Source organism: Anomalospiza imberbis, chromosome 19 (genome assembly GCF_031753505.1).
Source record: "Anomalospiza imberbis isolate Cuckoo-Finch-1a 21T00152 chromosome 19, ASM3175350v1, whole genome shotgun sequence".
Lineage (NCBI taxonomy): Eukaryota > Metazoa > Chordata > Aves > Passeriformes > Viduidae > Anomalospiza > Anomalospiza imberbis.
In genome coordinates this window covers 7,798,805-7,813,956 of record NC_089699.1, presented here as the reverse complement: position 1 = coordinate 7,813,956, position 15,152 = coordinate 7,798,805, and the positions used below count along the sequence as shown (strand labels likewise).

Sequence of the window (15,152 nt, the reverse complement as noted above, 5' to 3'; positions counted from 1 at the left end):
TCTCTTTCTTTACAGCATTCCATGCTCTTTCTGCCAGCACTCACCCCTTCATTCAAAGGGCAGCCAGAGCCAGAAGGAACCTCCTTTGGGGAGCGGTTGTGTGTGTTTTGCCCAATAATGCTGTTTATTTCCTGAAAACCCACCAAAAAGGCTCCCTCATCCCCTGGGGCAACAGTCCCTTAGAGCAAAGTGGGAGAGATACACCCACCCCACGTGCCAGCTGTGTGGGGTGATAAGGAGTGAATAAATGTACAGAAATAAATGCACAGCATTGTGTAAAAACTGCCGGACTCTGTGCAAACGTGAAGTGCAGCATCACATCAAAGAGGAAGCAGCAGGAAAAAAAAATAATGCTGGTCAAACAGAAGGAGTCCAAGGGGTTATTTTGGGTAAAAGGAAAAAGAAAGGGTACAAAGCTGCAGTTTGAGCTGATGCCTCAGGTTTTAGTTTTTCTATTTTTCAGATTCTGTGCTGCTTTAGTGTGTGGGGCTGGGCTTCATATGAGGGGATGGTGAGCTCTCTGCACAGAGCAGGGAGACAAAACAATTCCTTCTCCAGCTGGGCACCAAGGACAAATGATCCAAATCTCAGGCCCAAGAGCACAAACAACGTGGGCTGGAGAGAGAAAAACAAGAAGGACAGGACTGCGTGGACTGAAGCTGGAATTGGATAATTAACTCCAATATACAAACGGGGCAGAACTTTTAAAAGTGAGAGACCCCGTGAGCGGTCGTGCATTTTGGGACCATTTTGGGATGTGCTGCCCAAGGTGGATCCATTGAGGCCTCTTAACAAATCCCTATTTATTCTTTAGCTCCGTCTACTCTCTGCTCTTCACAAGGCATCGGAGCGTGCGCTGCAACAAGGCAGAGCACAGGCGGCTCTCCGTGCCGCCAATCCCCGCAGCTCACGGCTGGCTGTTCCCCAGCAGGGGTGCAGCCGGCGGAGCGGCGGCTCCGGGACAATCCCGCTCCGTTCCCGCCGCCGCTCCCGCCGCCGGCCGCGGCTCCCGCGGGCCGGGCGCGCTCTCCGCCCTGCCCGCCGCGGGACGCAGCCGCGGCCGTGCGGGAATGCGGCCTCACCTGCTGCTTCCCCCGCAAAGCCTCCTCTTCCCCCCGCCGGAGAAGGGATTTTCACTGCCAGCACGGGCACACAAGGTGGGAAGTTCAGCCAGCTGTGAGAAAAGCTTGTAGGAAACAAGAAAGACTTCACAATTACAGTTTCCCCAAAGAATTACTGTTCATCAAGGAATTGAGAAAAACTATTTTTTTTTAATTTTAAAGAAGTCTCTATAACATTAACAAGAAAGACTTCTCTCCCTGAGTGAACTAGAAGTGATAAACTGACTAAAATTTTAAATTTTATTCCTTTACATTATCAGTAAAATAAAACGTTGTAGAGAGAAGAGAAATACTCTAGAGGTTTTGTTCTAATTATTATTATGCTTTCTTTTAGCTACTATTAATAAATTTTTCTTTATACCCTTTTAAAATTTTAAACCTACTTTACTTTTCTTCTAATCCCACCTCACAACAGAAAATGAGTACATCAGTGATTAACCAGCACTAAACCCATCACACTCAATACTACATTAGCCAAAAAAAAAAAAATCTCGAAATTAATAAAATCTCAAATTAGCAAACCAAAACCACTACAGTGTCTAACCAAGGATCGCATCCTCAGTGCAGTGCTCGCTTGGGGGTTGGTAATAAGAGAGTTAATGAGTCCCTTTTAGTGCATTTGCTAAACAAAACTGGTTCCAATGCTCCGAATTCCAAGACTCCGGCTCGGATTGGAGCCCGGCGCCTCCGGGGTGTGGAGGCTGCGGGGTTCGAGCAACGGCACCGCTCTGTTGTTCAGCAACGGGAGTTTGCACCACCACAGGCATGAGGAAGTGGCACCTGCTGGCGGGGACGTGACAGTCACTTCTCTCCGAGGACAAGGTGTTCAGGGCGTTGGCCGCCCAAAATGCCACAGGAAAGAAAACGGAGCCTGATTAGCAGGGGGGGAAACTGAGGCAGAGAGGGGTTTTGCTTTGCCTGCTCAGGGCTTGGCAGCGAATTGCTGGATAGACCCAGATATCCCCCAGATTCCTATTTCTACTGATTGCCTTTATGGTGGCAAAGGTCATTGCACAAAAGTGTGATGTTGACAAGATTTGGAGAAATTCAATTAATAGTAGGGGATAAAGGAGACTTTCTGCCCCCTGCATTGTGCCTCGGTGCTGCTCATCCCAGGAACAGTTCCTGCATTAAAATATAGTTCCATTTTCTAAATAATAAACCATTTTATTGCAAAAAATGAATTATGCCTGCTCTTGCTTCCCACTGGCAGGGTTAATCCTGCTTCTGCAGGAGAGGACGGTGAGGAGGAGATGCTGGGGATGCAGCAGGGCAGCAGCATTCCCGATCCACAGGAGCTGCCTGAGGACGCAGTGAGGGCAAAACAAGATTAATGCAGCCAGGAACCTCAGAGAGGGCTTTGCATTTGATGTGGGAGAGGAGAGAGATCAGAGTACGGAGGAGTCAGGATTAACATAAATTTACAAACCTTCCATTCTGAGCTGCCGGGCTGTCCTGCACTGTGTTCCCCCATGGTGGGACCCACCAGTGCCCCAGGCTGCAGGAACACTTTGGGTACACAGTCACTGGTGCTCCCTTCTCCCCAGACACAGCCTGTTCTGTCTCCCCTCAGGTCTGTTGACCAATCTTCAGCCAAATTAATCTTCAGACATAAAACCAATAGCTCTGAGCTGCCTGACAAGCCCCCATTCTTCCCTTCCAGGAGGGGTTATAAGCAGGGAGCCCCTGAGAGAGGGAGTGAGTGTGCACAGGCAGGGTGTGGGATGCACCCAGGCACGTTCCCTTGGCTGTTATGTGCCCATGAACTTGAAGGGATGAGACAGGAACCAAATCCACCACAGGACTTTGCCTCCCTGGTAATGCCCGAGCCCTTCTGACTTCGCTTTGATCCTGACCTGGCTCCAGAGCACTGCGATGTGCCACAGGGATGTGCACTGCTCCTGGAAAACCAGCTCCATGCAGGACAAGGGCTGGCACTTGGGCTTCAGCAGCTTCCCAGCCGTTTCTGTGTGGCCCTGAGCAGGGCCAGTGCTGCTCCAGGGATAGATGTGGCACGGCTGGAATTGCCCTGAAACGGAGCCTAGCAGGGAAATCCCTCAAACGCCCTCCCTGCTCCTTGCAGGAAGGAGCTCAAGGCAATCAGCCCCTCCAAGGCTGGCCCCAGAAGTCCCTCCAAGCTTTCAACTACCACAGACCCAAGCTGTGCTCTCCTTCCCTCTGGCTTTATTTGCAAAGGGAATTAAGGTCCTGCTGGGAAAACCTCCCCTGTGCTCTGATAACTGCCTGCAGAGCCAGCTCTAAATGGCTTTTTGTAAATGAAAGCCCAGGATTAACGAGGTTCCCCTCGTCACTGTTTACTTAGTGCTCTGCCAGAGTGAGGGGAGCAGGATAGACACCCCCTGCTCTGGGCAAGCTCCTAGGGCCACCAAGGAGCTGGCACACACTGGGGACTAGCAAGGTCCCACCCAGCACATGGCAGAGCCTCCCTGGAGCAGGAGGCTCCCAGATGGGTTTGGGAAGGGTGGGATGTCTGTGCCCATAGCAGGAGCCTTGGTCCAGGGGACGGGGCAGCTCCAGGGCACCGTGTTTTGTGAGCTGGGGGCCGGCCTGGGGGATGATGCTCATTTTCTTCCTATGCCACGTTGCTGGGGAAGGAAGGGGGGTGTTTGCCATGCGGGTTGGTGCTGGGCACACATCCCCCACGTGACAGGAACGGGGAGGCCATGCAGGGCTGCAGCTGGCCTCATCCCCTCGGCAGGAATTCACTCAGGGATGGCAAAGAGCTGCCAGTGAAGCCGTGGGGTCTGCTGAGGGGTGCAGGTCCAATGAGCCCCGTGCAGAGGGGACTCTCCTCGGCCATCCCTGTCTGCCTGAAGCAGGACAAGGGGGTCCTGCCTCCATCTGCTGCACTCCCAGGGACTGGAGCCACCACAGCCGCCTCGCACAGCTCCGACCTTTGGATGTTTGCACATTCCTGCCTGTTAATGTGTCTCGTAACCAAAAGCTGCCAGGATGGAGCATTACTCCCCCCAGCACTTGCCAGGCTGATCCCTCCTATTCCCCAGCTGAGAATTGGCACTGACCCCATACCGGGCTCCCCAAAGGAGCAAAACCTGATGCCTCTGGTAGGAGTGAAGACACCAGCAAGCCCCAAATGCTCCCAGAGCTCCTGGGGCAGGCAGCAGTCACCTCTACCAGCCAGGCATGGGGAAAAGGAGCAACCATTTTGGAGCAGAGCCGCGCTTCCCTTGGCTGCCAGGCTGGCACGTTGCCCACCAGCACGGTGCCAGGCCAAATTCTTTGCCATTTCTAGGTCAACACCCGCCTCTCGTAATGCCCTGAGCCCTCCTGCTGCCTGTGCCAGCCTCCAGCCCAGTGGTCGCTGTGCACAGGACAGGAGCATCGCAAAGGATCCACTCCTGCTGCTGCTCATGCTGGCTGGCCCCATCTGTAACCCCCAAATATTTGTCCCTCATTGCTCCAAATTGAGCCATTCCCCAAATGCTTGGCTCTGCCCACAGCAGCACCCATAGGAGAGCTGTGTCCAGGCAGCGCACAGCCTGCAGCCTGCCCCTGTTTCCACCTTTTTTGCGGGGTGTAAGACCCATCCCGAGAAGTCAGACACCAAAGGAGTGTGTTTGCTTCGGATTTCTAAAGCCATTTTCTCACTGTCATGATGGCAGTGGAAAAAACCCCACAATCTCAAGACATGGGATGGTCCTAATACTCCAAACCTGGAAATAAATCACCTGGAAAAACAGCCTTTGTCAAGAAATCCCCGTGGCCCTGGCGCTTGTTTGCAAACCGGCCAAGCTTCGACTTTGGCATGACGTGGTTTCCCAAAGAAGGAGGCAATGCTGGCACGGCTCCGGCAGCTCAGCCCCTCCACTGGGGGGTTGGATGTGTCCCCCCATGCCCACAGGGACCCCTTTCCACGGCATGAGCCGGGCTGGAGGAGCAGGAGCCCTGTGGGGCTGCAGCCCCCTACCCGGGCATGCATGGAGGGGGCGGTGGGGCTGAGGATGAGGAGGAGGAAGGGGCAGCCGAGCGTGTCCATGGGACGGCTCTTACGCAGGGGCTGTTGCATTGTGGCCGCCGGCACTCCCCCTCCTCCCCGCCGCAGGGCAAGCCCCGGCCTGCCGGGACATTGTGCCAGCCGGGAACAGCCACTGGCAACGGCCACTGACCCGTCCCGGGGCTCCCTGGGGCGCAGAGGGACGTGGGCACCCGAGGGGACTTTTGCTGGATGTGCTCCCCCATGCCAGAGGGTGCAGCACCCCCACACGCCGCACAAGAGCAGGACTGAAATAGGTGCACACGTGCCGAGAGAATCAGGTTCTGACCCACATCAGCCCTGCCTCAGTTTCCCCATCAGGGTGCTGAGAGCGATCCGGGCTGTGTGAGTGCCGCAGCTCCCGCGGGGCTCTGCTGGCAGTGCAAGGTCACTGCTGGAAAAGCAGGGCAGGGGCTTTGCCACCTCTCTGTTCTCAAAGCCAGCTCGCCCAGCGCCCTGCAGCCCTGCACAGAGGTGTTTGCATCCAAAGCCCATCCGAGTCCAGCCGTGGGGCTCAGCACAGCCTGTCAGGAGTTTGCTGTGGCGCCTCCAGCCCATCGGGTATAAAACACACAAAAAAAAATCAGCATCACAGGGCAGGGAGTCCCTGAGCTGTCCCCAAGCCCTGCCGTGTGTGAGTGCCAGGCTGCCCCATCCCCACCAGGGACCTGCTGTCCCAAGTAGATCTCCCTGTCCAAGTGTGGTTCCCAAGGGATTTCACATCCATGTGAACTCCTGGATGCATGTTTGGGAACCTGGTTTTTCCCAAACTTTGGAGGTTCATTCATTGCTATGCAAGGCGAGTCCATTCCCTACCCTCCTCCATCCTGTTTCCCCCTTCTCCCCCCTCACCACTCCAACCATCCCAGCCTAGGATGTTAAAATGGGCTGAATTTTTTATGATGAGAGGGGAAAAAAATTTTAGAAATCTGAGGATGAAGAGAGAACCCATGAGCTGTGACCTCCTCCAAATTCAAGGCACCAAATCCACACAAGGAAAACAAAAGGCAGCGAGATTAGCATTTCCAAACAGAGCAGAGATGGCCCCAATCTTTGAGCTGTTTATTCTAGGGTTGATTTTCAATATTTAGGATGATTAGCAAGTGAAAGCCGGCTGTTGCCAGAATGGCTCTATGCCAGCCCCACACTCAATGGAGGGAAAAGAAAGACACGGCAAGAAAGGGAGAGAAAAGAAGGGCTTATGTGTATATTTTTTCTCCCTCTGTGAACGGGAGATTGGTTTGAGGTGTCAATGTTTGCCCATCGGGGAGGGATGATGGATGAGGGGATGGCTGGTGAAATAGCAGAAATAAATAATAAAGGAATCACTGCCATGTGCTTAATAACCAGCTGGGGAAGGACCTCACTAGGACAGCGAGCTGAGCTTGCAGAGAGTTTTTGGAGCTGGGCTCTTCCCAGACCCTCTTTGGCGGGTGCTGGTGGATGCCCCAAAACGCAGCCAGCCCTGGAGCGCTCTGGGTTCATTGCTTGTAGCAGGGGGGACACTCCCAGCGCCGGGTCCCCAGCCCGTCACCGCCCCAGTGCCGGGCGAGCCCGCGGGGCTGGACCAGCCCCAGCCCCGGCTGCAGCCCCGCTGCCACCGGCAAGCCCGGGCAGGTCCGCGGCTGCCGGGTCCTGACCTCCGTGCTGGCACCGAGCTTCGGCTCCCTCCTGGCACCGAGCACAGCCGCGCTTTGTGCCCCGCGTCCCGCCCGCCCCCGCGCCCCTGGGAAGCGATGCCACCACCCAGAGCACCCCCAGCTCCTGCACCTCCTGGCTGCCGCTTGAAAAAACACCACCCCCTCCAAGCCATCTCACGGAAAGAAAGGAAAATTCACGTCCAAGTCGGTTTGGTTGCTTTCAGCTGCTGAACAAAACGGGGTTGTTTCAGGCCTCGCCTGGTGCCTCCTTTATATTCACCCTTTGTCACTTTAAACCCCTCGGTTGGCTCCAGCAGGCTGGAATATTTTTTCCTGGCAAGGTTGTTTTTTTAAGTCCCCTGGCAGGGTGGGGATACTGGAGGCTTCTCTTTTCCAGGGGGTTTGAAAACAGTACTACGTGTTTGTGCCTGGCAAAACAAATTAAAGAAGTGGTCTGAGGGGCAGGGGAGTGCCAGCTTTCTGCAGCCCTGAAGTGCCCACTAGTACTGGGTGAGGGGGAAGAGGGGAGCAGCTCTTCCAGTGCTTCCAACAAGGAGCTGAGAGGAGAAGCCAGGACAAGGAATTCCTTAATGCCTTCTGGTATTTATGGCCCCAAACATCCCAAAGCTGAAAGGAAAGCCCAGATCTGCCTCTAAATTCCCCCCCTGAGATACATCAAAGCTGTTCCCCCAGGGATAACCCCATCTTTTCCCAAAGTCAGCATCCTGCCTTCCCAGCACAAAACACACACACCAAGGCAAGTGCGTGTCCTGAGCCCAGGCCTTATTTTGGGTTGAGATTGGCTGGATTGGGAGCAGCTGTAGCAGCTCTGGGACTGGCTGCTGGAGGTCCTGGTGCTGAGGGGACCCCGGAGATCACGGGGGAGCTGACAGGGTGCTCCTCATGTGCTCCGGGGAGAAGGGGGCTGTGTCCTCAGGGCAAGAGGGTTGGGACATGCAGGAGTGGGTGCACCCAAAGCACCAAACTGGAGCAGCCCCAGGCAGGGTCTGGGGGGGGATCTCTGTGCAGCTCCTCTCCCCACCCTGTACCCAAAAGGGCTCTGAAGCCACTTGGGCATCTTGGAGCATCTACAGGGCCAGGTGGAGACGCAGCACAAGCAGAGGGACTTGTCAGCCCCAGGAGCTCCCTGCAGGGCCAGGGAAGGTTATTCCCAGGGTTGGAGCAGCTCCCAGGGCTCAGGACACCAGGCACAGCCAACCTTGTGTCACACAGGTGGTGTGTAACCATTGTCTCACTAAGGTTGGTTCGTGCCTCAGTTTCCCCACAGGGAATTTGCACAGTTGTGCAAGTGGGTGAGAGCTCCTGTGTCCTGGGACTGGGTTTACAAACAGGGCTGAGCTGGGGAAAGGAAACAAGGAGGCAAAAGGGTTTTTTTCTTCTCCATTTCTTTCTTTATTATTATTTTTTAAAATTTGTAAATAACTTTGCATGAAAAAACGTTAAATTGCACAAGTAATTCTGTAGTTCTCCAACATAATCCCCAAAGCAGGAAAACAGAAGAAAAACAGCAAGTAAAAAGAAACATTGTCAATACAAACAACTACACAGACCCCAAAGCCCCTCCTAAGTGCTTTTGTAACCACACCAGAATCTAAATACAATCTTAAATTTCTCTTGCCAAGTCTAAGACACACCACTAAAATTCCAGCTTCTACTTGCTCCTACCTAATGGCTGCTCTACCTCTCACAGCCTACAGCAAAGCAGAGGCAAATAATCTGGTTCTTGAGAGCTTCAAGTCAAGTTTCAGCAGAGTTTGGCTCTGCTCCCAAAATATTTCCAAGTTACTTTGCACCGACCCCGCCACGCTCTCGCTGCACACCGAGCCAAAGGGCCAGAGCTTCTCTTCCTGTGGATCCCAAGGTCTCTCCTGGCTGGATGGGACTTCATTTCCACTGCTGTCCCCAGAGCCTGTTGCGTGCACAGTCTTTGGCCTGAGCTCCTGGATGGAGCCTGAATGTGGATTTCTCTCCTCCTCAGTCCCACCTGGGAGCGTTCAGTGTGGAGTGGCTCCATCACCACCAGCTGAGGACCAGCCATGGGGCTTTCCTTGCACTCGGAGCCTCATGGAAGAGCTGGAGAAGTGAAGAGCAACAGTCTCGGACCAAAAAAGCAGAGAGGGGCTATGTCAGTGGGTGAAAGAGGGGGTTCATGGTGCTCCAGACCCTTTGGCAACTGCAGCAAGGGTTTTAGGTACAAAAAATACAAAAGCTGGTTTTGGGAGCATCCCGGTCCCTGCTGCTCCTCTCCTGCCAGGGCCAGTTCCTGGATTCTTCACAAAACTTGTGGTGGAGGAATCCTCCCTTGTGTGGTCTTGTTTTACAGAACAGTGAACACAAAACCTTTAAACAGTGAAAATATAAAACAACTCTCAAACTGCATCTCCAGTCTTCCCCTCCCCCCTTAAGAAATTCTAGTGCTAAAAAATATAGATTTCTTTGAATATATAATATATAATAGATTATATAAAAACATCTAAAGAGGCACACTTGCTGAGTTGATAAACCTTTTCTTCTTCCCTAGGCACAAATCAGCTGAGATGTTGAACTTGGAGAATCCAGAAGGGACCTGTATTTTCTTACCAGCTAATTATCACACTGTACCTACCAACTGCACTGAGACAGAAAAAGGAAAGACAGAGAGAAACAAAGAGGTGTGGAAATTGCACTTTAGTCTATCAAATCCTAAGCCACCAGGAATCTCATGTCTTAGATGGGATTTCGCAGGTAATTTTAGCCCTGATGGAAAAGAACCCATCATAATTCACATTTCTTTTTTTAAAGTAACATGTAAAAAAATAAGTAGTGTTGACTTTCTTCTCTTGAGAAAACTAGAGACTTCTGAGGTGTCCTTTGGAGACACTGCAGGCAGTTCCTGGGGTGGTAGGTTCTTTCCCTGGTGTTTCTGGGAATAACCTTACAATGAAGCTGGTAAAAGTCACCATGGGCATCTCTAGAAAATCTTGTCCCTTGTAAGTCCCAGCTTGGAAAAAGCATCCTACAAAGTCTTACAAGAGGCGTGCCAGACTGCTCAGGTTGATGACATCTGCCAGCAAAGATGCATCGATGTCTTCAAACACCTGGTCAATGTTGACACAGTTGGAGAGGTAATCGCTTGTCCCTTCATCCCAGGGATGCTCCAAGAAAGTCGTGGCCATGAGGGTTTCATTAAAGTCCAGGCTGTACTGGTTGGATTCAGCGACGACTTGTTCCTGCCCCTGGGGACACTCCATGTGCTGCCCTTGTCCTGTCCACTCCAGGTCGCACGTGACAGGGTTGACGGAAGGTGGGAGCTCCATATCCACCAGAGTGGAGAAGTCTCCGTTGAGGTTGGTGTTAAAGACAGTTTCCCAGTCAAAGACCCCTTTCAGCGACCCCAGCTCAGTCTGCTCCTCCTGGGTCATCAGGGCCGAGCTGGGAAGCCGGGACGCCTTGGCCGTGGGCAGGGGCGAGGGCTGCTGGCGCTTCTGCCCCGCTTTGGTACCCACGGGGTTCCAGCTCTGGCTGCTGGTGGTTTCCTCAAACTCTTTGAGCAGCTGCTGCGACGCTACGCTGGCCTCGAGGAGGTTGTTGGAGCTGCAGGAAGAAGAGGCCGGGCTGCCAACGTGCCGTGCTTCTTTCTGGACTCTCCCGGAGAAGGCCGGGTGGATCTGCACCGGGGACATCCTCCGCTTTTTGTAAGTCCCGTACTTGAGCCGATTGGCATAGTAGGGGTCCAGCTTCCAAAATCCACCTTTCCCTGGCTCGTCTTTCTCTCGAGGCACCTTGATGAAGGACTTGTTCAAGGAGAGGTTGTGCCGGATGGAGTTCTGGAGTCAAAAGAGAAAGAAACCAAGGCTGAATGCTTGTCTGCTGTGGGATCTACCTGTGTGGGGAGGCTGGTGGAGGTTTTCAGCAAGGACCTTTGGGAAAACAAAGCAGAACTGGCAACACCTAGACATCCAAGGCTACATACTCAGCAGAAAGTCCCTCAAACCCCTGACTTTACCCCCCTGAGTCTCCAGCAGTTTTCCTGCCTCCCATCTCATCTCTCCTTGGCAGGAGCCAAGGGGTTCAAGCTAGGACTTGCCACCCAATGGGAAGCATTTGGGCAGCTCTCCTTGGCTGGAAATTGGGGCCATGGGGCCTTGGATCATGCAGAGCATTGGGAGAAACTGGTTTGAATTGCTCTAGGCATGGAGCTAAGCTGGAGGAGGTTGGATCCTCCTTTGTGCCAGGGAGGAAGAGGTGGGTCTCAACACCCATGTGGCCATGGCCCCTTTACAAGGGGCAACACATGGCAGCACTGTGTGGGGATGGCAATCAGGGCCCTGCTGGCATCCCCCAGTTCAACTGTGTCTATTGTTAGTGTTGAGAGGAAAAATATTTGGACAACAAACAGGCACCATGCCTTCCCCCAGCCAGGCTGGCACAAATCAGATGGGAGAACACGGAGAGACACGTGGGCTGTTCCACCCTGCATGTCCCCAGAGGTGCCTCCTGGCCCAGGGAAGCTTGGTGTGAAATCACTGCATCTTCATCAGCCACTGCTCAAATAAGCTGAGGGAAAAAAAAAAAAAGGTGGGGACGGGGAAAGAAGAAAAGGAGGAGTTTCTGCTCCCGTCGAGCTGCTCTGAAACGCTGAATGTGCCTGGAGTGATGTGAATAATCAGAAAGGAAATTCAGTTATTGGGCAAATAACCCAGCATTGGACTCCACAAAGCCAGGACTGTACTAAGAGATTGGATATGGTAGAGGTGTTTTTTTTTTTTTAATGTTGCCTGGATATCTTTATGCTTATTCATCCATAATCCGTAGTGCCGAATAGGAAAAACAAGGCTCAATTGCTTAGAGCTGTTGAAAAACATGCACACACACACACACACACACACATAACAAAACCCTCCTCTGGGCTGAAGCTCCTTGGGTTTGTTGGCTCCTCTCCAAAGCACTCAGCTCCCACAGGAATATATCCATCTCCCCCCCAGACTATGGGTGGCATGACCTTTCCAGGCTGTCTTCACGTACGGGAATCGGGATAGGGGATGAGAACACAGCCTCGACAAGAAAGAAAAGGGAAAAAAAAAAAAAAAAAGGAAGGGGGAAAAAAGTGAAAAGAAACAAAAGATTAAAAAAAAAAAAAAAAGGAAGGAAAAAAAAAGAGAAGAAAGAAGAAGCAGGAACACAGATATTCCCCCACACAATCCAGGCTGTGGTTACTCCAATTTTACTGTGTAATGAAATTTTACAAGGATCAGAGGCTTGAAAGCTGAATTCTCTGCTGCCCATCTCTCCTCACCATCCCAAATTCGCTCAGCCCAGGCTGAATTATTACTCAGCCAGTCAACATATTTATCATTCCTGCCTGCAACGGTCCAGGATACCCCCTGCATCTCTGCAGAGAGGGATTGAAAACCTTCTTTCTTTTTTTAATTAACACATTTAATTAAAAACGTTGTGAATTCCCAGCCATGAAGTGTGCAGGAGAAAGTCAACCTGTTGGCACCCAGCTCCTGTTTCCAAATCACTTTCATAGGAGTGTAAGAGGGGGACCAAGATGGTCCTGGAGGGAGACAAGGAAAGGGTTCCTTCCCCATGATGGGCTTCAAGAGCCACTGGAGACCCACCTGCCTGAAGAGAAGGTGGGCAATGCCTGGGCTTTGCAGTGGGGTTCTCCAGCTCTGCCTGGACGGGCACTGCCATCAGGATTAGCGACACACTGCGGATTTGGGATGGCAATAACCCCAGTGGAGGGATGAGCCCCCCAGGGCCCCCCAGCCCTGCCATATCCTAGAAAACCTCACGTGCCAGAGGTCTCCTCGTGTGACAGAGGAGGGCAGTGAGCCAAGGTGGCTGGGAAAAGCCCCTGGGCTTCAGGCTGTCCCCAAAGCTTGTGAGCCTGGGGGCTGTCCCCTCCCCAATGGGGACATGCTCGTGCTAGCTGAGGACAGCAGCCCAAGTTAACCACTCTTGGGCTTCCCTCTGCAGGTCCTACCAGCTCATCCCAGTGATGGAGCCTCCTTGGCCTGTCCCTGGGGCCAGGAGCCCAGTGCTCTGCCCTGCTTAGAAAGCAGCAGCATTTCTGCTCAGAACCTCCCCAGTGAGAGACTTGGCCAACAAGGGGCATCCCCATCCCTCTCCCATGCCTGGTTTTCAGCACCCAGGGACACTCGACCTGGCACCTTCTGCATGTGTGCTCAACCCTGAGGGGCTCCATGAGAACTCCAGGAACGCAGGGACCAAGAGGCCTTTGCCCTGAAGCCAAGAGGAGTCTCAGGTGCCAGGAGCCCAACAAGTGCCTCCCTGCTCCCAAAATGGACCTGGGCTCTCCCCACAAATGGCTCCTTCCCTCTTACCACCCCTGTGGCCGTGGCATTTGTGCCCAGCCAAGTTCTTTCCCATTCCAGCCCTTCCCCACTGGTGGCTGGTGTCACTCTTTTCCCAGTGGGATCCAGCAGCCCTGCAGGATCTTGTCTTGCAGGGTGGAGGTTGTGGAAAGCCCTGCTCAGCCCTGCAGGGAGAGTGGCCACGGCTCCACATCTCCTACCTGCCAGGTGGGATCAGCGTGTCGGAAGTAGCAGAAGTTGTCAGTAATCCACTTGTAGATGGCAGAGAGGGTGATTTTGGGTTTATTGCTGGCTTCCATGGCCATGCAGATGAGGGTGGCGTAGGAGTAGGGTGGCTTGACATGAGGGTTGGTCTTGTAGTCGATGTCCCCTGCCAGATGAGGGGGCACAGCCACGTCGTGGTGCGTGGTGGAGGAGGTGGAGGAGGAGACGGGCGTGCAGGGGGTGTGGCGTGTGCCCTTGCAGGCCGGGTCAGCAGCCAGGGGCGAGCACGGGGACTCAAAATCGACCAGGCTGAACAGACTCTCACTCATGGTGTAACAGTCCTGGGGGTCTGAGCCAGAGTATAACTGAGGCAGGCCAGTCTGGGCCACTGTGAAGTCCCTCAGCCACATGAGGTCTGGCAGGCTGTCATCCAGGTCTTCCTCCACGCACTTCAATTTGCCCTTGGCCTTCAGCGCTCGGCTCGGCCACGCCATGCCTCCCTCAGTGCTTCCCGGGCTGCACGTGAACGGGAGGGAAGGGATGGGGCAGATCCTGCAATAAAAACAGGGACAGGGGTGAGGTTCCCCAAGGTGCAGTCTCTGACAGCCAGGCAGGGCCAGCCCTGGGTGCTCCTGGAGCTGCTGGGTGCGACCCATCCCTGGTGTGCTGTGCAAGGGACCTGCAATGCCCGCCCCAAGCGACTTTAGCACCCTCGGGGAAATTCCCTCAAACTCCTGCACCTCAGTGGCACCCACCGACCTGCTGCCCAGCAAGCTCTTGGCTGAACAAGGAATTAAAAAAAAAACAACAGAAAACACCTCAAACTACCAAAATCCAGCCCTGCCATTCCACAAAGTCAGGTTGTTTCTTGGGAACACACATCTCTGGATACCTGGCTCTCACAAGACTCTCAGCATTCCACACCAGGACAAAATACTTTAAAATTCCCCCCCTCGCAGCCAACTTCTCTCGATTTGATGCTATTTCTACTTTTACTTCCTGTGGTACCCAGAAACAACTCAGGGGTGGGTTGGGGGAACTGGCAGGCTCCCACCCAAGCACACCTGCAGTCAGAGCGAGCCGGCAGCTTCAGATTTTGGGGAGTCCTGTGTCGGGGATGTGAATGCAAACCCGAAATCCCGAGCGTTTGGGCCGGGCGAGAGCGCCGGGAGGGCGCACAAGCAGAGCCGCTCCCCCGCGCAGACCCACCGCCCCGAACGGCGCCTCCGGCCGCGCTGCATCCCCTTACCCCGTCCCGGTGTCGGTGTCGTCCCCCCGAGAGGCAAAGTTCACGACACAGTAAGAAGCTTCTGGAAAAAACTGGAGAGGAGAGGGGGGAAATAAAAAAAAAAAAAACCAAAAACAACAAAACAAAAAAAAAAAAAAAAAAAAAAAACCCACAAAAAAGAAAAAAAACCCAAAAAATAAAAGGGGAGGGGGGAAGAAAAAAAGAAAAGGGGAAAGAGAGGTCCCGTGGGTGTCGGTGTGCCCGGGCCGGGCCGTGCCCGCCGAGCGCCGTGAGCCGCGGCCGCCCCGCGCGGGGTTAAGTAGCGGCTCCGGGAGGCTTCGCGCGTTGCCACGGCAACGCCACGCCCCGTAAACATCCTCCGGGCACGCCATTGGCCCGCGCGTTGCCATGGGGACGGGGGCGGTACCCAGCGATGCCGCCGGAGCCCCCGGCCCGGGCCGAGCCCGGCCCGGAGCGATGCGCGGCTCCGGGGTGACCGCAGCGCGGCTTTTCGGCACCTCAGGGGAGCCGGGAGAGGGCTGGAGAGGGGCTTTGGGCGTGCGGGGATAGGAAGAAGGGGCACGGCTTCAAACCGAAAGA

The 15,152-nt window shown here is 53.9% G+C and overlaps 1 protein-coding gene across 1 annotated transcript; it reads right to left on the bottom strand.

Annotated features, from left to right (window-relative positions):
- Positions 1 to 9,449: 9,449 nt before the first annotated feature.
- FOXJ1 (forkhead box J1) lies at positions 9,450 to 13,876 on the bottom strand. The gene is made up of 2 exons (XM_068209427.1): positions 13,321 to 13,876; positions 9,450 to 10,603 (listed from the first exon to the last, which is right to left on the bottom strand). The coding sequence occupies exons 1-2, from the start codon at positions 13,816 to 13,818 to the stop codon at positions 9,803 to 9,805; spliced, it is 1,299 nt and encodes a 432-aa protein (XP_068065528.1). The 5' UTR covers positions 13,819 to 13,876; the 3' UTR covers positions 9,450 to 9,802.
- Positions 13,877 to 15,152: the final 1,276 nt, after the last annotated feature.